The 23720-nt window shown below is 51.7% G+C and overlaps 2 protein-coding genes across 12 annotated transcripts in view; one reads left to right on the top strand and one right to left on the bottom strand.

Moving 5' to 3' along the window:
- MECR (mitochondrial trans-2-enoyl-CoA reductase) overlaps positions 1-4897 on the bottom strand; it is a 33320-nt gene extending 28423 nt beyond the window's left edge. For 3 of the 6 annotated variants that reach the window (XM_081056091.1, XM_081056093.1, XM_081056095.1), the window contains exon 1: positions 4690-4897. In XM_081056091.1, coding sequence (XP_080912217.1) covers positions 4690-4865 — 176 coding nt within the window. In that variant the 5' untranslated portion in view covers positions 4866-4897. The remainder of the gene's footprint in view (positions 1-4689) is intronic. The other 3 variants (XM_081056092.1, XM_081056090.1, XM_081056094.1) reach the window with 1 other exon arrangement.
- A 6227-nt stretch (positions 4898-11124) lies between these two features.
- The window catches only part of PTPRU (protein tyrosine phosphatase receptor type U), a 76055-nt gene continuing 63459 nt past the window's right edge, over positions 11125-23720 (top strand). For all 6 annotated transcript variants that reach the window (XM_081055235.1, XM_081055236.1, XM_081055234.1 and 3 more), the window contains exon 1: positions 11125-11295. In XM_081055235.1, coding sequence (XP_080911361.1) covers positions 11223-11295 — 73 coding nt within the window. In that variant the 5' untranslated portion in view covers positions 11125-11222. The remainder of the gene's footprint in view (positions 11296-23720) is intronic.

Genomic DNA, 23720 nt, shown 5'->3' with positions numbered 1-23720 from the left:
TCCCACCCCATCCAGCGTGGGAAAAGCCTGGAACCATACCAGAGAGCTGCAGGACCTGCTAGGAGAGGGCCAGACAATCATAACAATGTGGAGTTGCTGTGGGTGGCAGAATTCCTCCCAGAAACTCTGGACACAGGGGAAAGCCCCATCTATTGTGTGGCTGTTCAGAGGTGTTCCTGCCAAGTTTCATCTCAGAGGCAAGAATGAGGAAACGAGGGTGCAAGGGCTTGGCCCCAAACCCCATAACCTAGTGTGAAGTCCAGAAGGAAGGTAATGTACAAGTGTTGTAGGATGTGAAATCTGGCTTGAGTTTGAATCCTGCGAACTCAGGCTGGTTTCAGCAGATACCTCCTTCGCAGAATTACAACTGAGTACACAGTAGGCATTTAATATTTGTTAATCAGACACACGTTTTCTCTTCCCTCTGGGTTTTTGCACATGCACGTTTTTCTGCTTGGAACATTTCTCAGATACCGCCCAGGTATGTGTATATTCTGAGGACTCAACTTAGATCTCGTCTTCAGAGGAAGCTTTCTTTGACCACCCCAAGGGGGTTAGATACCACTCTTCTGGGAGTCCATAGCACTCTCAACTATCCCCTCACAGCACTTACCCCCCGGTCTATGGCCATCCATCTCCTGGACTACAGTGTGACTTCCCTGAAAGCAAAGACCACAGATTATTTGTCTGATTCCTCAGGGCCTAGCAGTTAGTAGGCCCTCAAAGAATAAATGCTGACTAAATTACTAAATCAATGAGTTCTATTTCCTCCTCTTTCATTCATGACAACAATAAAAAGCTCCAGAAGACAAGACAAAGTCCCAGTTTTCAACCGAGTGCCAAAACAGAACGCTAAAATTTACCCCCAAGTACTATAATTCTGGTTTAAAACCAAGTCACCAGCATAGAGTTGTGGATTTAAACACTGACGCCAACTGTAAAAAGAAGAAATCCCCTGAGAGTAAACAGTGCCCTACAGTGAGAACTCACTACCTACACAGCCTGGCTCCCCCACCACCTACTTCCCCAAATTCCATCTGGCTCAGAGAATGGGTATGTGTCCAAGGGTTTCACAGCTTCATTTCATTTTACGCTAGCAGCAGGCAGGTGAGAAAGCTGTAATGACCAGGAAGCCACTTTATGAAAGCTTTAGGATCCTGAAAACGGGAGACAGAGGACAGTCCTCTTACTAGGGTGGGGCTGCCATTCCTATGAAGTGTAGACTTGGGGTCGTCTGACTGACCTATAATCTCCCCTTCTCTTTTGACCTATTTTATTCCCAATTTTATCCTCCATCTCATTCACCAAAAACATTTTGGATGGTGGTCATTGTTTTTTCAGGCCTATGTCTACATCAGGGACTGCTCATAAAGGAACAACATAGTTGTATGATCTTGGACTAGTGACTTTTAAGGTTCTCGAGCCTCAGTTCCCTGGTCTGTAAAACGAGTATAACAACGACCAAAATGTGAGGTTTAAATCCGAAAATACATGTGGAGAATTTAGCCCAATGCCTGCCACAGAGCAGGCATACACAATGAAAGCTGCTTTTACCATAAGACCGAGAAAATGCAAAATTCTGAAAGGGGACTTTCAGGAACGAAAGGAAAGATAAGGACATTGAAGTATCTGGGAACATCTGACAGAGGATCCAGAACTCCGCACAAGGGGTAATGGCCATGGGGACTTTTGAAATTCCTAGAATGTTTGTCACTCTCCCATGTTGTCATTTTCGCCTGCACATTCTTACCTCATTTAGGTCAGTTCAATTCTTTAAATGAAAAAGGGACTAGTATATAGAGGAGTCCATTTCGGAGGAAAAAGAAACTCTAAGAGACCAGGGAAAAAGGCTTAGCAGAGGGAGAACAGCTGCAACGTTTGGGGGCCAATAGGACAGAAGACAGGAACATTCAGAATGATGACATGAGAATGGGCAATTCCTGGAGCCTCGTTTTGAGAAGTTCCACAACCCCTCAGTCCCGAGCAGACTGCTCCTCGTTTCCTCTCTGCTGCTCCCAGCCCACACTGCCTGTGTGGCAAACCTTACCAGTTTGGGGAAGGCTCTGCTTGGACTCTGGGTAGATCCAGGACCCTACCTGGTGTAACCTGACCCACATACCCAGTTACCAGGATGTTTAAAGGACACCTGATTCTTTTTGTGACACTGTGGTTACTCTAAACCGCCTAAGACATGACTACAAAGAGAATCCCAGTCTCTGGCCTCTGTCCACACACGAACAAGTCAAGTCACCTGAATCTGGGTCAGAAGGGAATGCTGCCGTTTTGGGGCAGAGGCAGAATTACTGCCTGCCTGACAGTCCACATCCACAGGGAAATGGTTTTCAACCCTGGTCTGGGCATCAGTCACTTGGAGAGCTTTACAAAACACAGATTTCAGGGCCATCCTAGACTTACTATGTACTTCAGGGGTGGCACCTGGGAATATGTAGTTTCAAAAAGTGCCATAGGTGACTGAGATGTGAAGCCAAGATTGAATGCAATGCTTCATGGAAGTACCATGTTTTGAACTTCTGGGAAATTACTAGGGCTCCACACAAGGAAATAAGACAACTGTCTTTTTTTCCTAAAGTGGCATCTGCAACCAGTCTGTTCCAGCTTCCCTGGCCCTCCAAGCGGAGGTCATCAATCAGGAGGCAACTGCATTTAACTTCCCAGGCCTTTCCTCAGGGTCCCCAAACATCGGAGATGCCTTCCTCCTCACCACAGAACTCAACAAAAGGTGCACTTCTTACTGAAATCAGATAGTTTTAGTAGCATTTTTGGAGCACCTGTTTGGTGCCAGGCCCTGCACCAGACACATAAATCACAAGCCAGCGAGAGAGGCATTACACGGTTCCTGTTTGGGGTGCATTCCTGGAAAGGAGTGCTCATCAGAGCTGTACCAGCTCATTACAGCAGTCCTCACGGTGATTTATGACTTATGATCAGCATAGAATTTGGGGTTTATTGCTGATTTATTACTTATGAGCAACATACAAGTTGGCGTTTATTGACTGATGAGTCTTCTCAAAATTCTTTTGGTCTCAATATTCAAATGGTGGATGTGGCTAAACTGAATATATAACCTTGAATTTATCAGAATTTTATTCCTTCGGGCTGACCAAACATCCTGCTTGTCTTTTTTTTTTTAAAGTAAAAATATAGACTGCTTCATGAATTTGTGTGCCATCCTTGTGCAGGGACCATGCTAATCTTCTCTGTATTGTTCCAATTTAATATATGTGCTATTGAAGTGAGCACTCGAGCCTATATTTTAATCATGAAATTAGTTCCATTTGCCTATCCTCTGGAAAACAATCAAACTACCTGCTGGGAATCAAAGAGTTGTAAATAAAGGACTGCAGGGGAGTATGCAGGGACTTTTTGGTGGACAGCATTAAATTGATCTCAGCTGATTAGCACTATGAGCGATGGCTGTATTGTCTCAATTGTAAAGGTGATGAAACCAAGGTCCAGAGAATCTCAGTAGCTTGTCAAACACACACACACAGATATGACAAGGACAAAGATTTGACCCCAGGTCTTCTGAGTTCCAGATCAGCGCTTTTATTTTAGCTCCACTATAGTGACTCCACTAGCCCTTTGGAATGGCTGGCTATCCAGGCAGACCTCGGAGATATTGTGGGTTCATGTCCAGACCACCTCAGTAATGGAAGTATAGCAATAAAGCGAGTCGTAATCTTTGCTGGTATAGGGACTTGCCTTCAACTGGTAAGAAACCCAACATCTGTAAAGCTCAATAAGGCGAAGTGCTAAATAAAACGAGGTATGCCTATGGTTACTTATGTGCAGATTTCTAATGGTTGCCAATTCACATACTGTTTTTATCAGCCACAGGGAAAAATCATAGATTAAAATCGAACAGAATTTTAAGAGGACATAATTATAAAAGTAACGAGGACTCAGAAGGGCTGAGTGAATTCTCCAAGATCAAACTGCTACTAGGAGGCCGAGGCTGTATTTGTCTTTAGGTCTGTGTTGGCTTCAAAACAGGAGCACTTTCTAACCAGTTAAAGGCACATATACAGCGCAGTGGAGAGGAAATCGCATGAGAACAGGAGTCAGAAGCCCGGTTCCAATCTTTATTAGTTACAGCACTTCAGACAAGTCCCTTGTCCTCTGTAAAATGGAAACAACGATCTCTGACTTGACTTTACCGAGAAGTGAAGATCCAAATGTAAAAGTATTCTGAAAACCCCCTCCAAAAAATAAAGAAGGTAAGAACTCAGGCAGATCAGTCAGTCAGACCTGGATTCAAATTCAGACTCTGCTACTTGCTGGCTGTGGGACTTTCGGCAAGTGACAGGACCTCTCTCATGCCTCAGTTTTCACATCTGCAAAGTGGGGCTAAATCAAGTACCTACCCCCAAGGTCGGCTTAAATGAGCTCATCCATTTACACGGGTTTTACCTGACACAGTAGGACTCGACCAAAAAACGTCAGCCCTTATTACCGTTAAAACTGTGCCTCTGGGGTCTTCAAACGTCTTCGAAGTACGGACTTTCTGAACTACCAAATGTGCCCTGGGCATCGGTTTCGGTCCTATTCTTATTGTCCACCTTCTTCCTCGGACCCGGCCCCGCCCTGCCCAGTCCCCCTGCTCCCCAGCCGTCTTAAAACCCTCCAGGAACCCCAGTCCCCTTGCCTCCTTCCGGCGCCGTCCCTTACTCGACGACGTTGGTTGGGTGCCCGTGGTCCCCGTAGACCAGAGCCCGCACCCGGGAGGGCTCGGCAGACGCGGAGTAGGAGGCAGCCGCAGGCCCTCGGCGGCCGCACGCGCGGAGCAGCCCCCGCCGCACGGGGGCCCGGCCTCGCGCCCCGGACAGCGCGCCGCACACCCACATGGTCGTTCCTGGGAACTAAGTGCGGGACGCCCGGGAACGTCATCTTCCCGCGACAGCGCGCTAGTTCCCCGCCTCCGCCCCCGCGGCGTGACCACGCCCCTGGCTAATTTAAAGGGCCGTCCCCTTCCTCTGCTGCCCGCGCGGGGGCGCCTGGTGAAACTGCGCGCGGGGCAGGGGGTGGGCGGGGGAGAGGCCGGTGGGAGTCGCCGAGATGGCGAGCTCGCGGGCGTGGGCTCCTAATAAGGAGAGTCTGACACTGACCCAGCGCGGTGCCTACAGTCTGCCACGTGGTGTTTGGTCTGAGGGAAGACATTTCCTCTCTCCTGGCCTCAGTTTCTCCTTCTCCCCACCATTTATGGAGTGCTCACTGTGCCAGGCCCTTCAAGGCATTATCTCATTTAATTTCCACTATAGCCGAATAACATAGGGAGGCAAAGCTTACTTCCCTTCCACCGATGGTTGTACGTGTAAGCTGATGTGGAGACAAGAGTATGGGGTTTGGAGTTAGAAGATTTAGATTCAAGTACCAGTCCTGCGGTCTCCTAGCTTAGCCACCGTGGGCGAGTGACTGACACTCCGAGTCTCGGTTGAAACAATAGCGTGATGTTACCTTGGCTGGGAAAGCACTTTGTAAAACGCTAAGTGAGTGCAGATACGAGGGAGGGGTCACAAGGAGAGGGTCCCCGTCTCAAAATGCTCACAGTGTAGGACGGGATTACGTGGGACAATGGAAGTGCTTTGTAAAGAGATGTAGCCCAGTAAACACACTGGATCATGTTTTTGATGAAGACATGAGCATCACTAAAACCCCAGTTGAATGTTAGAGCGTGGTAGAGGGCACTGCTGGGGTCAAGGAGAGAGGTGCCCTGGGAGGGGGATGGGACTGGGGTAGAGGTTCCTGAGGAGGGGCTGGTGGAGCCAGTCCAGTGACTCACACATCTCCCAAATGCATAAAAACCACCCTAGGTTCCACCTCAGACCTGCTGCATTAGAGCCTTGGGGAGGGGTCCAGGAATGTGCATTTCTTATAAGCTCACAGGAATATTCCGATGCAGGTGATCCAGGGAACAGGCTTTGAGAAACACTGAGCCAGGGCTTTGAAGGATAAAGACAGTTCCTTTCTCTGGATTTTGTTGACCCAAAGCGTGCCAACTCAGAGCGTTTCCTCTGAGGAAGAGAAGACAGCAAAGTGCTGTGATGAAGAATGCGGGCTGGATTCTGGCAAATCTGGATTTGAGTCCTGGCTCTGCCACTGTTCAGCCGTTTGATTTTGGAAAAGTCACTTCGCCTCTCTGCATCTCCATTTCCTTATCCTTAAAATGAAGGAAATAATAGTGTCTGTTTCAAGACTGTTGTGGGGATCAAGTGAGATATTATTCACTTCACTTGAAGCGCTTAGCACAAGAATGCATGGCACATAAAAGCATTTGATGAATATTATTAGGGGGCCACTGTGAAGATTGAATGAGAAATACCACATGTAAAACACCCAGACTAGGGTCTGGCTCATAGTATGTGCTCAGAAAGTGCTTGTACTTGTTTTTATTGTAGAGAAAGTTGGTGTCCCACGATGAATGAAAGACTTAATCCCACACTGGGCGTGCGCATGTACACACACACACACACACACACACACACACACACACACTACCCAGTCTTGCTTATCTTCTATTTTCATGGTGACACATACATAGGTCAACTTCTGTTGGAAGACTTTCTAGGTGACATTGAGCTGTTGACATTATCTTCTGTACCAAATTGGCTCCTCTGAGTTCCCTGGGCAGCCTGTCCAGGAAGCCTGGAAAATCATCCAGCCAGTCTTCTTCCTCGGGGCTGGCTTGAGTCGCCCCATCCATCCTGATAACCCTCACTTCTGGTCCAGGCCATCAGCTCTTATTCGAACTATGTCAACAGCTTTCTTCCTGAGATCCTCTCCCTTCTTTCTCCCTCTCCAATTCCTTCCTTTTCAGGCCTCCAGAATGATGCTTTTCCTCCTAACAGAAAGACCAGGTTTTGCCTTTCCCTTGCTTGAAATCCTTTTTTGACTCCCCAATATTTAGGGAGAACCAGAGGCTACAGTTCTTTGTAGAACATCATGAACTATTGATATATTAAAATTGTAAACAAAACTATGATTCTATGCTAATTCTTTGTTCACACTATTGACACTTACTGAAATCTTCAGAAGAATGTATGGAGGAAAAACACCTTAAAATGAAAAAGTCACATTCATTGTAATTGGTCTGTTTTGCAAATTAGAAAAATATGACTATGGTTTTAATTCAACGGCAAACCCCAACTTGAGCACTTGAGTCTCCCTATAGGCAAGTTTGAGAACCACTGATCTAGGGGTTCAAGTCCAATACCCTGACCTTGCATAGACCTTTGCACTTTGACTACTACAGTGTCTTTATCTTCTGCTATTGGACTGTGCATAGACCATGGGTGATCCAATTGCACCTGATACCCACTTTCCCCTGTACCTCCATGTCTTGTGCCTTTATTTAGCTTGCTCCTTCTGTCTGAAAGGCTCTTCCCTGCCTTGCTTATCTGGGAAACTCCAGGTTCAAATCTAATTTCTTTGATGCTATTTCCCACACCTTTAGGCTGAGTCAACCCCTGCAGCCTTTGGGTTTTCTCTGAATTGGTGTTATGGCCTTTAAGACTCAGTCTCTTATTTATTCATGTGCCCATTTCCTCCTCCAGGCAAGAGAAGAACCATGTTTGGTGCATCTCCATGACACCAGCACCCAATATAGGGCCTGGCACAGGGTAGGTGTCATAAATATTCCATGAGTTGAAAGTAATTGAATTTCCCCATGGCCTGGCCCTGTCTGTGGTGCCGTCTCCTTTTCCTTAGATTTGGGTCATTCCAGGCTGGGACTTTCCTTTTCCCTTCCCTCTTCTTTCTAGGATTATAGAACTTTGTGGTCTTTTTCAAGTGAAGCAGAATGTTCTCTTTTCATCTGTTGCTTATATTCTTTCTCCTTCCATCACAGTCTCTGTCCTGCAGACTTCCCCTGCACAAAGAATGGAGGGGTGTGGAGTTGATCAGGCCTAGGTTTGAGTCCTGGGCCCCCATTTACTAGCTGTGTGACCTTCGGCAAATGCCTTATGTTCTCTGAGCCTTGGTTTCCATATCCAAAACAAGTGGAATCAGTGGTAAAACCTTGTCACAAGGCTCCTACAAGAGTCCTCTGCAAACAGCAGCATTCTTGGTTGTCTCTGCTATTTACCAGATTTCTCTACTTGAGTTTCCTTTTCTGCATAGTCCTTTCTGTCTCTTCTCTGCTCTGGCATCTCTCTGGCTCCATTTCTTCCCCATCACTTTTTTCTTGCTTCTGTCTCTCTCCCTGAGACTCTCTCTATTTAATTATCTGTCCTTGGTTCTTGCCTGCTGTCTTTTTGGCCCTTCCCGGCTCAGCTTGGAACTCATTGGTGCTCACAAAAGAGGAGACCAAGAGTCCAGGAGCCCGCAACCCTGCTTCCTGTAGGCCCAGGGCAACCTTGGTTGTGCCAACCTCATGGAGCAAACAGGGGGCTAAAACAGTGTACAGGGAGGCCTAGATACACCTTGAACTTCTGAGCTCTGTCCAATGTCACTGCCTGTTAATTAGACCCATTTGCCCATTCATCTCTGCCTCCACAGCCTGTTCTCCATTTGGCTGCTTGGGGAAGTTTTTTTTTTTTTAAATAAAAATGAGAGGTCAAAACTTTTTCCTTTTCTGCTTAATGCTTCAGTGGCTTCTTATTACTCTTAGGGTTTAATCCAAAGCCTCATGGTTTTTTATACGACCTGCAGGCCCTGTAGGCCCAGCCTCTCCAGCTACACCTGTCTCCACTTTTCTCCCTACTCACTCCATTCCAGCCACCTTGGCCTTGCTGTCCTCAAAGGCACAAGCTTCTGCCTCTGCACAGACTGTCTTCTCTGGCTGCAGTGTTCCTCCTCAGTGAGCGCAGGAGGCTAGATCCTTCTCATATTTCAGGTGTCAGCTCAAATGTCAGCATGTCATTTCTCCAGGGAATCCCTCTCAGATCACCTTCACTAAAGTAGATCCCCCACCCCTCCAATTATTTATTGCAATACTCCATTCATTTCCTTCAGAGTACACATCTTAGACTGTAATTATATGTTTATTTGCACATTTGCTATTGGCATCTCCCACTAAAATATAAGCTTCACGAGGGCAAGGACAATGTCTCCATTCATTCATTCATCCATCCATCCATCCATCCATCCATCCAATATTTATTGAGCACCAACTACATAGCAGATACCAAGCACTGGGATACAAGACAGAGTCCTTACCCTTCGGGAGCTCATGTTCTAGAGGTGGAGAAAAATAATGACTACATCATATAGTAGATCCTCTGTTTAAAACGGCTGCGATCTCCTTTCCCCTTCACTCTATCTCTCCCCCATTTCTCTGGTACATCACTGTCTCATATACCATGGAATTTGCTTTCTTGGGGGAGTTGTTTATTCTTGTTTTACCACTGAAATGTAAGCTCCATGAGGGTAGGGATTTTTGTCTGTTTTATATCTTCAGTTTAGCTTATAGTAATTTTGAATAAATGAATCAGCATCCAGATTGGTTCCAGATGGAAAGCAGGTCTCAGCCCCAATTCAATTCAAGACAGATGACCTTGATTCAAATCTTGGTGCTGCTGCATACTGATGCATAACCTTGGAAAAGTAACTTCTGTATCTGGAGCTCAATTTCCTCAATTGTATAATGGGAACGATAGTGGTGAGGATTAAATGAGCCCATGTGGGTTAAGCACACAGGTGTCTGGTCTTACATAGTAATGGATAACTAGTCTGTGGTCTTTGGACAGGGCTTATACAGGATAGAGGCCTAAATAATACTTAACCTGTGTAGCCAGAGGGCAGACTAGAACCAATGAGAGTGAGGGAGGGAAGCGGACTTCCTGGCATGAAAAGGAAGAACTTTCTAAAAGTCAGCATTGCAAGGAGAAATAAACGAATTCACTATGATAGTTGAAGACGTCAACACCCCTCTGTCAGAAATGAACATTTCCAGCCGGCGGAAAATCAGTAAGGACATAGTTGAACTCCATAACATCATCAATCAACTGGATATAATGGGTATCTATAGACTACTTCATCCAACAATAGCAGAATACACATTTTTCAAAACCTCACTTGTAATATTCTACAAATAGACCACATTCTGGTCCATAAAACACACCTTAACAAATTCAGAAGACTAGAACACATACACTGATAGCTCTTAGACCACAATGGAATTAAACTACAAGTCAATAACAGAAAGGAAAATTGAAAATCACCAAATATTTGGAGATTAAAGATTAAGTCACACACTTCTAAATAACACATGGGTCAAAGAAGAAATCTCAAGAGAAACTTAAAAAATATTTTGAACTAAATGAAAATGAAAACACAAGTTATCAAAATTTGTGGGATGCAGCAAAAGCAGTGCATATAGGGGAATCTGCAGCACAGAATACCTAAATAAGAAAAGAAGAGATCTAAAATCCACCATCCAAGCTTCTGCCTTAGGAAACTAAAAAAAGAAGAGCAAATTAAATCCAAAGGAAGCAGAAGAAAAATAATAAAAAATTGGAGCAGAAATCAGTGAAACGGAAAACAGGAAATCAATAGAGAGAAATCAACCAAACCAAAAGCTGATTCTTTGAAAAGATCAATAAATCAATAGGCCTCTAGCCAGACTAAGAAAAGAAGAGAGAGGACACAAATTACTAATAACAGAAATGAAGGGGCGGGGAATCACTACAGATCGAATGGACATTAAAAAGATACCATGACCAACTCTAAAAGCTAGCATTTCCAAAGATCCAACCACCAGCTATTGATAGGTGATGAGCGTCTGTCCTTGGAGTAGGTATGAGCGCACATTTGGAGGAGTCTAGGTAGAGGGGATGATCTACCTAGCATCAGACAGAGTAGAGTGGCGGGGTGTCTTTGGGTCGGTCTCTGAGAGCAGTGTGCGAGAGGGAGGCGTGGGCAGTGAGCTTGCTCGCCTGAGAAGGTCGACGCCAGCTCAGTGCAGAGGCGGGTGGGGTCCAGGCCCAGCTTGGGACCTCCAGGAGTGAGTACAGAAGTGGGGGAGGGGCGCGGGAAAGCTGAACGGGCAGCGGCACGCGCGACTGCCAGCAGGGGGCGCCGCGAGACCGCTCAAAGCGCAGCCGGGTCTGACGTCAGCGCCCCGCTTGCTTGGGCTCCCGCTCTGGACTCCGCGCCAGTCCGGCTCCGCGCCGCGCTGCTTCTCTCCGGCTCTGGCTCGCCTCGGGCTCGGCTCGGGCTCCGGCGGTGCCCCCCGCGCCGGGCCCCGGGGCAGGCGGCGGCGCATCATGGCCCGCGCCCAGGCTCTCGTCCTGGCGCTCACCTTCCAGCTCTGCGCGCCGGAGACCGAGACTCCGGCAGGTAAGCGAGCGTCGGTCGGACCGAGCTTGCCCCGCGGAGTCCCCGGGCCCGTGGCGTAGATCGGCAGAAAGTGTGAGTGCTGGGTGACCGGGCGTGACGAGCCTACTCCGTGTGTGTGTCTGAGTGTTGAATGTGCGATCCTGGGCTCCGGATGTTCTGTGTCGGCGAATGTTGTGTGCCCGTGAGTTGTGTGTGCAAGAAGAGGTGTGTGTACGTGGTGTGTGCACGAGTACGTTGGAGTGAATGCTGAGTGCATCGAGGCGTGGGGTGTGAGCTGAGCGTGTGTGTGTCTGCCAGTGGGTAGTGTCCGTGCGGCCAAGGAGGATGTGTGTCCGTGGTGTGCACAGCTGAGTTTGCTTGTGTGGACGGAGTTGTGTCTGCTCTGTGTGGCATGTGTTCGCATTCTGTACGCCGTGGCACGGAGTGCTGTGTGTCGTGTGTCTGAGACTGTGTGCTGTGTTTGTGTTATGCGTGTGGCCGAGAGTGCTCCGTGGATTTCTGCCCGCGTGTGGATCAGGGAACGCGTGTGTGGCGTGTGTGCTGGTGAGATCCGTGTACGTGTGTGAAGGCGTGGGAACGGGCCCGGAACGTGTGTCGGTGCGCGGTGTGCGCGATGTGTACGTGAGGGAGTGCCTGGGGTTCGTGGGGTGCGCCTCCGGGGGCTGCGTGGGTCCGAGTGAATGCCAAGTGTGCCGAGAATGCGTGTGTAGGAGCGTGTGTGGAGCGGATGTGAGCGTGTGAGTGTGTCCGTGCGTGCTGGCTGCGTGTCCAGGAATGTGGCGAGTGTGGTGCGCTCCTGCGCCGTGGCCGTGGGCGAGGGGCCCGGGGCCGCCCGAGGGGCTGGGGCAGCGTGTGTGTGTGTGTCCCGCGCGTGTGCGTGTGTGGCGCGCGGGCCCGGAACAAGTTGTCGAGGCGGCGTCCGGGTCCCTCCCGGGTCGGGCCGGGCACAAGGCTCGCGAGGGAGTAATGGGGGCCCCGCGGCCGCCGACTCCGACATGTCGGAGGTTTGTTGTTTCGCAAGTTCCGCGCGGCGCTGGCGGGAGGCTGATCCGAGGCGGCGCCCGGGCTGCGGGGCGCCGGCACCGGGAGGCGGACGGGAGGGGCCGCGCGGAGGGCCGGGCCTGCGGGCGCTCCGGGGGGCACAGGGCCGCGGCGACACCGGCCGGCCCGGGCGCGGCTGCGACGTCCCGCGCGGCCAGGGCCTGGCTCTCCGCCGCTCGCGGGAGGCGCGGAGGACGCCGGGGTCTCCCGGGACACCCCCTCGGTCCACTCCGCAACTTTGTTCGGTGTCCCCGCCGGCCGGGACCGCCGTACGCGTGAGAGTGGGTACCGGTGTCTCGGTGTTTGTGTGCTGCGTGTGATCGCACAATCTCTGGGTGTGTTTCGGAGTCTGGTGTCTTTTGGGTGTGTGTGTGTGTGTGTGTGTGTGTGTGAGTGTGAGTGTGTGAGGTGTACCTGTGATCGCGTGTCAACCTGTGTATCGGGTGTGTGTCTGTGTGTCCGTGTGTGCTGTGCTGTGGACCGTGTATCGGCTATGTTTCTGTGTGCGTGTCTGTGTCCCCCCCCCCCCCCGCAAACCTCCACATCCCACCCTGAGGCCTGGGATTCCAGACTGTGGCCTTCTCCAGCGGAGTTGCGCCTGATCCTCCCCTGGGGCGGAGCCTCAGCCTACCCCATCCCCACCTGTTGGGCAGCTCCAGTTTGGTGCCCCGGGGGCTGAGTAACCGGGAGTCACCCCAGGTAGGGATCAGCACCGAGACACGTGTGGGAGACTCCTCCTGGCCTCTGGCCTCCGAGAACGGGCCTCCCGGGGATCGAGTTGGTGGCCTCTGGAACGCAGCTCCCGCGCCCCCGCGGGAGGCCCCCCACCCCCACCCCCTGGCCAATCAGCACGGGGTCATCCAGCACAGCTTTAACTTTGACCTCTCCATGTCTGAGAGGGCGCCAAGGCCACCTCCCTCCTTATCCTCACCCTGTCCTGCAGCAACTTTGCCTCCCCTCCCACCTTGAGATCAAACCCATGGGGTACAAATACGCTCCCATACCCCTACCACCTTCACCTTAACTCCAAGAGCCCTCCTGTGACCCAACTCCTGCCATCAGCGGGGATTAAGAACTGAGGCTTGGGAGTGAGACCTTGAGCAAATTATTTCTATTCTTCAGGCCTCAGTTTCCTCATCTGCCTTGTAGTAATGGTGTATCGTACTTGGTAGATTTCAAAGTAAGGGTCTGTGAGCACCAGGGAACAAAAGATGATTTTGAGGATTGTTACAGGGCCCCAGAGGCTATGATTGGAAGTTGGGGGACCTGGGTTCAAATTCTGCCTTCAACACTTGCTGTTCTTGTGACCTTGGGCAGGTCATTGCACTTTTAAAGTTCCTGGCAACCTTGTAGCTATTGCTTATTGTTAGAACTTAATTCAGAAGTCCTTAGTAGAAGATATGGGGTCTGCGCTGGCCCCCCAATCTGGGTAGAGTCAACCCAGCTTCCTGAATGCCTCCTGAGCCCCTCTACCCCGCTTAGGGTGTGTGTGTGATGTCTCTCAGCCATGTAAATCTGGCAGTAATTTATTCCACTGCATTCTAGTTCATTTTGTCCTTTTGGTTGCTGGAGTTGAGGACAGCAGGAATGAGGGAGGGGCTGCCCAGTGGTTTCAGGTTGGGCAATAAATGCTTGTCTGGGCAGCTGGCCCTTCTGAACCATGGGGCTGGAAACTCCATAGGAAGTCGAGAGAGTGGGGGTGCTGAGCTCCTGGGCAGCTTGCTGCCCAGCTCAGGTGTCAGGAAAAATCCAGGGTGGGACCTTGGTTGCTCAAGGCATGCTGCCATCCTTCCATGCTTTCATCGTCTAAGCTAGAGTTAGGGTGGCCTATTCATGCAGGTCTGGGTTAGCTAGAATTGTAGGGGCTCCTTGTTTCTCCCTTTCTCCTTCAAGCCCTCTCCCTGCACCTGGCTGCATCCTATCCTTTCACACTCTCAGGGTCTCTCTCATCTGTCCCCTTTTCTCCATCCTCAGCCATCTCTCCACTGCAGGCAGGCTCCAGCCTCTTCCTTCCATCCCTTCCTCCATGGTGCCAGAGAGCTTCTGAAAACAAAAATGCACATTGAAACCCCTTGAAGGCTCCCCATTGCCTTCAGGGTTTAAATCCCTCCCCCTTTGCTCTGTTGCTTGCCTGTTCAGTTCCATCTCATTTGTGCCCCTTGTCCCTGCATCCTATGCTCTGGTCACTCTGACCTCCTTATCAATATCCCCTAACTGCCCATTGCCCGCTGTCTCCTCTCTGTGCTTTTCTCCAAGCTGTGCTTTCTCCCCGAAACTCTCTAACTCCACCTCTTCACCTGGCGAACTCCTGCTCCTCCTTCAGGTCTCAGCTTAGGCCTCACATCCTGCCTGAAGTCTTCTTTGGTTACTCCTGTTCCAGCCGAGGAAGGCAAGGTGGGGGTTGATTGGAATTTTTTCGTAGCATTGTCATGATTGTAATTACAGTTTATTGTTCCTTCCCCGCTTACAGACCATGAGCTCTGGGAAGACAGGGATTGAGTATTTAGTTCACCTCTGAATCCTTACTGCCAAGCACAAGGCCTGGCCCACTTGTGCTGAATAAAATACATGTGGCATGAAAGAATGAATGAAGTCCAGCGGCTTAAGTTCTGAGCTGGAGGTGCCAGATGGGGGCGCACTGATTCCACTGAAAATAGGGATTAAAGAAATAGGTTTCCCTCCAGGAATCTGGAAAATTCTGCTGGGGGATGGTGTTGCGTGTGAAAAGGACACGGAGAGAGTGTCATCAGGGAGCTGTGAGGTGGGGAGGTTACGTCCCTGGCAGAGAGAAAGGCAGCAGGTCTCTGCCTGCCAGCCCCTCCCCCAGCTCCCCATACCACCTCCTACTGCCCTCCAACCCCACCTCCAGCAGCTGGCGGGGGGCCAGTCAGTGGACAGGCCTTTGTCCTGGAGGCCTTGGCAGTTGGTGAGAGGCATTGAGTCCCAACTGTCAGTGTGAGTGTCTGGGGAAGAGGGAGGGTCCTGCCTCGGGAGGGGGGACTCTCCCTCAGTCCCAGATCGGAGAGTGGGCATGTAGGGTCGCAGCCCCTGTTCTGGCTGCTTGGGAGCTTGAGGGGAGGGAGGAGAGCTGCTCTCTGTGGTGACCTCTGCAGGTGGGGTTAGGTCAGTTGAGGTGTGTGCAGGTGCTGGCATCTGGGCAGTCAGAGAGGGGAGTGTGTGTGTGTGTGTGTGCGTGCATGTGTGTAAGATTGTGGTTGTGTAGCCTGACGCACAGGACATATGTGTGGACACATCTAGCTTTCTGGTTACCATGTGTGGCAGGATCTGAGTGTGGAATAGGGAGGCGACCAGCTGCTTTGATCCCCAGGGAGCCTACTGCTAGGTATCTGGGTCTCTAAGTGTTAAATTCCTGGAGTTTGGGTGTGGAGCTATTTGGGTGGGTGGTGTCTCAGTATCTAGGTGTGGGTCTCTCAGTGCCACGTTGTAGAGCATCAGAGTGTGCCAACATAAAGCTATCCTAGTGTCTCTGGATCTGGAGGTGGGTGTATCCCGGTGTCTGGGAGTCCTCAGGTTAATGGGTGTTCACGTGCAGGAGTGTCTCAGTGTTGTGTCTTGTTATGGGGTTGTCCAGGTGCCCGGGTGTCAGGGTGTCTGAGTATCTGGATATCTGTGTGTGGGATATCTATGTATCCAGCAGTGGGGTACACATGCGTTGGAATATGTGGGTGTTTGGGAGTCTGGCTGCGGGGTGCCCTGTGTTCCTGTTTGTATGTGTAGGTGTGTATGTCTCCTGGAAAGGGGTGTGCACGTATTGGGTGGGGAGTGTCCTGGTGACTCTGCTCAGCTGTGGACCAGGGACTGGGGCTCTGCCAGCTCAACTTGCGACACCCCCTTCCATGGGCTTGCCTCCTGATCTCCTTTCAGACCCCGAGGCCAGGAGCGTCTGGAGGAGCCCCCAGTGGTTAGTCAGTCGGGAGCTGCGCAATCCCAATAGAACTTTCTACGATGATGGAAATGTTCTCTACCTGTATTCTCTAAGACAGTGGCCACTTGGTCACACTGGTTATTAACTTTAAGTTAGTAAAAAGTCATTAAAATGAAAATTCAGTCTCACAGTCTCACCAGCTAGATTTCAAGTCCTCAAGAGTCTCTTGTTACTAGTGGCTATTGTACTGGTCAGTGCAGGGAGAGGGCATTTCCGTCACTGCCGGACGTGCTGTGGACGGTGCTGACGTAGAGGTACGAGGCCAGCAGCATCTTCAGTGAAGCCTCTGGGAGAGGAGCGGGTCTGGACAGGCCGTCACTCAGCAGCCAGTGAAGAAGGTTGGGTTGAACGCATGTCCCCTTCTCCCAGTCCCATCATTTCTTGCCTAGACTATTGCAGTAGCCCCCTCCTTGGTCTCCATTCTGCCCACAGCCTCGCAGTGCTTTCATTGCCCTCAGTCCTGACTGACTTCTCCCAGACGGACACAGGATGCTGCCACCCCGTTGTCCCACGCCGAATGTTCTCCAGCACCCACAGGACAAACCCCGAACTCCAACATGGCAGGCAAGGCCTGCATGACCTAGCGCCTGCTTTCCATGACAGTTCCGTGCTCACGCTTCTCCCTGACCCCACCTCTCGCTGTCCACCTTGTGATCCAGGATCACCAGGCCAGTGCTGATCCTTTCAAACCTCTCTACCTTTACACATGCTGTGCCTCCTGCTGAGAATGCCCTCCTGCCCCCCTTACCTCCCAGGGCCTACCTACTGGCTCAGCTGTGACGTCACTTCCCCGGCGGAGCCTTCTCAGACGGCTCCTGGCACCATGGGTCAGAGTTCTCCCACATGTACCAATCCCAGTGTGCTGCCTTGTTTTCTGTCTCCTTCCCCACTCACTAGGCTGGGAGCCCCTGAGGGCTGGGCTGAGTCTGTCATCTTCCATTCCCAAGGGCCTTGTATTAATAAATGGTAGGTGCCCACTTAGTGCTTATATCAATGTGAGCCCCTAGGTACGCAGGGAAGGCTTGGCGGGGGTGGAGGGTGGAGCTGGGGCTCCCTCCTGAGGACAGTCATGGATGGGGGCTGGTATGCCCCCTTGGCTGGCTTTGGGCAGGGACTGCCATTGCCTGTGGAATGGCTAGGGGACGACCTCTGGGGTGGATAGCTCAGAAGAGGCTAGATGAGTCAGGAGGTCTTGGGCAGGGTGTGGACCCCAGGACCTGACGGCGAATCAGAAGGGCTGAGGACAAAGGGGGCTTAGAGTGGTTGCTGAGGTTTTGGAGATGATTATGGAAATCGGGGAAGGAGTGGGATGGGGAAATTGGGAAGGGGTGTCATTGGGATATTTGATAGGCAGATCACAGCTCGTGGTGGGGGACAACTGGGGGATGAGCGATCACTAGCGATGATGATAAATCTGGGGGATGGAAATAGCTGGGAATGAGGGAACAGGTGGTGTTGGGGGAACAACCCATGGTCGGGGAATAGATGCGGGGTGGAAAGAAGAGGGATGTGGGGAGGTGTCAGAAGCCTATCTGGACAGGATAGGTGGGTCTCAGCTGAGAGAGTGGGAAACGCAATGCTCAGAATGTGTGTACATGTGTATGTGTGTGTTTACAACTGTACACTCTTGTGGTTGTACATGTATATAAATATGTGCTTTACCTAGAGTGTGGTGGTTAAGAGGCAGACCATCTGGGTTCTAATCCTGGCTTCACCTCTGGTAGCCGTGTGACACTTAGGCAAGTTACTTGACCTCTCTGGGCCTTTAGTGTTCTTATCTGTGAGATGGGATAATAACAGAACACACTGCATGGACTTGCTGGGAGGATATATTTTGTATACATGTGTATATAGTTCAGAACAGGTCCTGGCCTATAGGAACCACTGTATAAATGTTAGCTGTTATTCAGTGTGTGTCTATATGTGCAGGCATCCTGTGTGCTCAGAACACCTTAGTCTTGGCTTCTGATGAAGTCCAGGCCTGGGAGGGGTGATAGTGGCAGGAAGGGCAGGAGTGACCAGCCAGGTTGGTTGCGCCTGGCTTGCTCCTCACTTCCTCCCCCTGTTCATCCCACTTCCTGCCCACCCTGGACCGTGACCTAATCCAATAGGTCTTCCTGTCTGTCTCTCCCCTGCGGTGCCCTACACTGCCCTGCCCTGAGCTGGGGGCCAGGGGACGTGCTTTAATTGTCCAAAAGCTTTTTAGCAGAATCTGAATTCATTGCTTGCCTGCCAGTGCGCTGGGGCTCTGCTCAGATATAAATACCTGGACAATGTGCTCAGTTCTGGCTGCGCGTCCTGTGGGTGGCAGCGATTTCATCCTGTGCCCTTGGAGAGTCGCTGAGGTGGAAGATGTTGGGGTGGGGGCTGGGGTGGAGGGAAGCCCCAGGGCAGGGAGACCTCAGCTCCTAACCTCTGGGTAGCCACTTTAGCCTGACGGTTTCCAGCATGTGCACCCCTCCCCACAACACTTTTGCAGCCTGCCACATCTTTGCCTTTCACCAATGCCTGTGCTGCATTGGGGCTGTGGACTGCTCTGAGTGTGTGCTCTCGGGGGTTCCTGCCCCTCAGGACGGGGCCGCTGCTTTGTGTCCTCAAACTACACTGCCCCTCCGCCCTGCACTGCGTGCCGTGCTGGGATTCTGCATGGCTTTGGCTGTGTGGACTCTCCTGAGTGTCTGTAGGCTCCGCCTCTGCATTGTCCCACTGAACTGGACCTCCATCCTGCAGTTGTACTGCCATTTGTGTCTTTGCAGCTCTCTTCTGTGCTGTAGTACTCTATCGGGTGTCACTGTTACATGGGGCCGTGGACTCTCCTAGGATTTGGGCACAGCTCTGAGCAATGCACCACTGTGCTGTGCCAACAGATGGCATGCCACCCCAACACTGCATCTTTGCCTCACATGGCATCTCTGTACTACGCTGCATTATTGCGGTGGGCATCTGCGCTGCCTTGGTTCTGTGGACTTCCCGAGTTTCTGGACACAGCCCTGCTGCCTTCCACCATTGTGCTGTACCAACACATTGCACGTTTGTCTCACGTAGCACTTCTGTCCCCCTGCTTCACGGCACGCCCTGGACATGTGCCTGCTCCGGGCCCAGCCTTTCACCCCGCACCACTGCCGCTGCACGGCTGCCCACTGTGGGATCTCGGCCTTGCTCGGTATTATCACCGAGATGGCGGCTGCTAGCCTTGCCTAGGTTTCTGTGGGCAGCCCCAGCTGAGCAACGTCTTTGCCTGGAACACGCTTACTGCATGCTCATCTGCCCCTCCTTGCACACGGCCCAGAGGGTCGGTACTTACACTGCAGCTTGGGGCCACTTTGTGGAGCTTTGGCACTGGCCTGGGTTTTTCGGGGCGGCACCTTTGCACAGTACCCAGCACTGCATTGGTGCATTGCGCACGATTACTGCCCCAAGCCCCTACTCTGTCCTGTACCTGCTCCTTGTTGGGTTGTGTGCACTCTACTGGGTCTCAGGACCCAGAGCCCTTGCACTGAATTCACTGTTCCACATGGCACCGCCACTGAACTCCATGTTTGTGCCACTTCCTACCCCTGCCCTCGCGTCTGCACCTACTCTGCTCCTTGGGACTGTGTGGAGCTTGTATTCTGGACTGGGTTTCCACGCCCCGCAGTTCCTTCTGCACCGTACCATATGCTTCTGTTCTTGTATCTCTGTGCTGTTCTGCATGCCTACACTGGACACTTCATTTCCGTGAGAATTCATGGCGCCAGCGATACCTGGCCCTGTGCTAGTGTCTGGAGGGGGAGACGAACTAGGAAGGCTTGAACTCAGCACGTGGGCGTGCCCTCCCCCAGCTATGACGCAGCACTGAGCGCCTGCCCAGCGTCCACTCCATGCTCTGCACAGGTGCGCTGTGCCTCTGTGAAGTTCTGGGTCATGCCCACGATGGATGTGGCACCTGTACGCAGCATCGTGGCACTGACCAGTTCTGCCGTGCTGTTCAAGTGTCTGTCTCGGGACTGTGCACACGTGTGCGCTGCTCCCCTGCACTGCACACCTGCATTCTGCCTCTGTACAGTGGGGGCTGCTGCCCTCCGCCCTCAGCACCCCACACCCTGCCACCACCTAGCCCTGTCCCCCCACGGGACCGTTAGAAAGTATAGATCTTTGCACTGCACGGGTTTGTGCACAGCCCTCTGCCTCTACTCCACCCTGGGTTTTTATGTGAAGCAGGTTGTCTGCACTGCAAGGGTCCGTGTGCTCATTGTTACCTCTGCAAGCCCAGCCCTTTGCTTCTGTGTGGAGTCTGGCCCTGTCCCATGCCTTGTCATCGCCGGGTTCTGTGTTGGCTCCTGTACGGGTGCCAGCTCAGCTGACTCGCCCTGGGGCCGGCCCTGGGTGAGCTTTCCCGTCACAGCTGTGCTGACCCCTGGGTGATTAGAAGGTGGGCACGTTGCTGCCAGCCCTGCCCTTAATCAATCCAATTATTCAGGGCTGCGGAGGGCAGTTCCAGGGTTCCCTGGCCAAGGTCTCGTGTTGATCCCAACAAGGAGAGCAGTGAAGTAGGCGGGGTCCGGTCTCTGGGCTGGAGTCAGGGCTGGGGCTGGTCGAGGTCAGACTGTCTGGATCATGGGGTCAATAAGCCCAGCCACTGTGGGCCACCTGTGTACACGGGGCGTGGGAATGGGCTTCCACGGTGTAAGAGACAGTCCCTGACCTCAGGAAAGGAGGAGGTGTTGGTTAGATGGGTCTGAGGTGGATCCTGGGGTAGGGCCGTGTTGTGCAAGAATGTCCCCGGTGAGGCCAGTGTCATTCCAGGTTGGGCGGGGCTACCTAGAATAGGGGCGTGGCTTTCGATGATGAAATAGACCTGCGTACAACATTGGGGTTGTATTTGGGTTCCCCAGGCCAGGGTTGGAGCTGTGCCTGGGGTTGGGTGTGGTCTCAGCCCTTAAATTTGTAATCTTTTGGGAGAAGTTTTGTTTCTCCTGGGGCCACCCTTGGGGACTGGATGTTCTATTGACAAATCAGAGGGAACAAAAATCTCATTGCAAACACACTCTGTTTACATAGGGTCTTCAGAAAACACTGGGCGCGACTGGTAGCTGCAGTTGACACAGCACCATTCCCTTTCTGGTGGGGAGGAAAGTCAGGTGTTCACATGCTTGTGGTGTAGACACACACACACACTCTCTCTCTCTCTCTCTGTCTTTCTCTCTCTCTCTCCCTTGCACCCTGCCACGTACACTCACCACCCCCTTAGGCACATGCTTATCTCTGAACGTGCTCATATACCTCTGCACACAAATATACACTTACACACCCACAATTTTCACAGCACACTGCCTGGGGGACCACACTTTAAGACACCCATGCTCACCCTCACCTCTTCTCCATAGTGTCTCTCTCTGCCCTCAAGTAATTCTTGCTTACATGCATACTCACACGAATGGAATCAGAATTCTGGAGGTGGCAGTATCCTTAGAGGTCACCTGGTTCTCCATTCTCATCTCATAAGTGAGGAAGCAGGGGTTCAGAGAGAGCAAGCCACCTGCCCAAGGTCACACAGGGAGTCAAAGGCTCAGCAAGAATTCGATCCAGGTCTCCTGCCTCTCAGTTGAGTACTTACAAGTTGGTACTCGGCTGTCACTCTCACAGCCATGTACACACACACACACACACACACACACACACACAGGTTGGCGTATGAAGACACATGCACATGGAGGGGTGGAGACCCTCATACCAGGCTTACATCAGGGAGCCCCCTCCCACACTCTGGCTCCTCCTGTAGAGGTTGCTTTGCCCCTTACATCACCCCATCCTGAGCCCAGCCGGATGTGGATAAACCATCCTCCTGCCTTCCCAAATTGTGGCTGACGGTTGCTCCGGCAACCGCCTGCCAGATTGGGGAGATTAGCTGAGGAATGTAGCTGGGCCAGTTCGAGTTGAGGATGGGGGAGCTGGTCGGGGTCCTGCTTTGATTCAACACACCCTTTCAGGGAGGTCCTGGCAGAGATGGGGTACCCAGGGTGGAAACTGGTTTGCTCCCTGTCCCTAGTCCAGTTGAGACTGTGTCCCCAAGACTTGGACTAGGCTGGGAGAAGGTAGTGTGTGTGTGTGTGTGTGTGTGTGTGTGTGTTGTGTGTGTGTGTGTGTTGTATCTTTCTGGGTGAGATTGGATATGTGCTGTTTGCAGCTGGGATGGTGGCTTGAGGCCCCTTTTCTTACCAGTTTCTGACATCTGACTCTCAACCCCTTGGTGGCTTGAACCATTCCTGATCCTATAGTGCCCTCTGGAGAAGTCTTCTGTCCTTCTCGTGGTTTATAGGAGATATCACTTGTCTCATCTGAATCCAGGTGCTCCCCTGCTCAGACACCTAACTATGGCTTCCCAACTCAAAAGGAGGCCAAAATTCTCACCTGGCATATAAGGCCTGCCTCATGTAGCCTTAACCCCCCCTCCCTCCAGTCTCATTTCCCATTACTTCAGCCGATCTGGGCTCTTCTTTGTGCCCTGGGTGAACTGTGTGTTTATTCATTGCCTTCCTTTGCTGCTGCTGGGCCCTGTGCCTCCAATGCCCTTCTACCCCTCTGTACTTCTCAGAATGATACCTATCCTTCCAGGCTCTGCTCAGGTGCACCCCCCTCCAGGAAGCCTTCCTCTGCACCCACCCCCTCCCTTGGACGTCCCTTGTGGCCTGTCATTTGTCTCATTCCTTCACTCCTCACTCATACAGGGAGGTCTGAGGGCGGGGTGCAGTGTTAACCATCCTGTGCCTCTAAAGTGCCAGGGACCTGCTTTGTACTGTCAGTGTACAATGGTGCTGAATTATGTCCTGTGAATGGCACTGAATTAACACATGTGGCCAGTACTATCCCAGGGCCTGATTTTGTTTGTGCTTAGTCTCCTTGAATAAAGACAGGGGGCTTAAGCCCCACCTTCTAGGACTTACGGTGTGGCCTGAGTTTCCATCTGTTAAATAGGAATAATAACAGTACTTAGCTCTGAGTTACTATGAGGGTTCACCAGTACAGGTGGTAATGGTGGTGAGTGGCAGCCCATCATGGTGGTGGTGATGTGTGTGTACCTGTCTGTGTGCATGACGTTGAGAGAGATTCCCTGCTACCATTCTTGCTCTGAACCAAAATCTGATACAGATTTCTACGCCGGGCTGGTGGCCTCTAGCAGGAGTTGGGTCTCTGGCAGGAGCTGGGACTTGGCTTCAGGGTTCCTGAGCCATCCGGATTGGAGGTGATGGGATTTTCCCCAGGAACTGGGAGCGTTGATTGTTCTCATCCCTGGGTGAGCTGGGGAGGAGATGGGCGTGAGGCTCTTCTTGGGGAGCCTGGCCCCCCGAGATGTTACCCCCTAAGGGCTGTGGCTGGAATGGGGCTGGGGATGGACATGGACCGCGGGAGGGAGTCATTCTGCCTAAGGGGACAGTCTGGATGGAATCAGTCAGTCGGG

Source organism: Rhinolophus hipposideros, assembly GCF_964194185.1.
Source record: "Rhinolophus hipposideros genome assembly, chromosome: 8".
Classification (NCBI taxonomy): Eukaryota; Metazoa; Chordata; class Mammalia; order Chiroptera; family Rhinolophidae; genus Rhinolophus; species Rhinolophus hipposideros.
The sequence above is the reverse complement of the archived record's forward strand: the minus strand, read 5'-3'. Positions and strand labels throughout refer to the sequence as shown.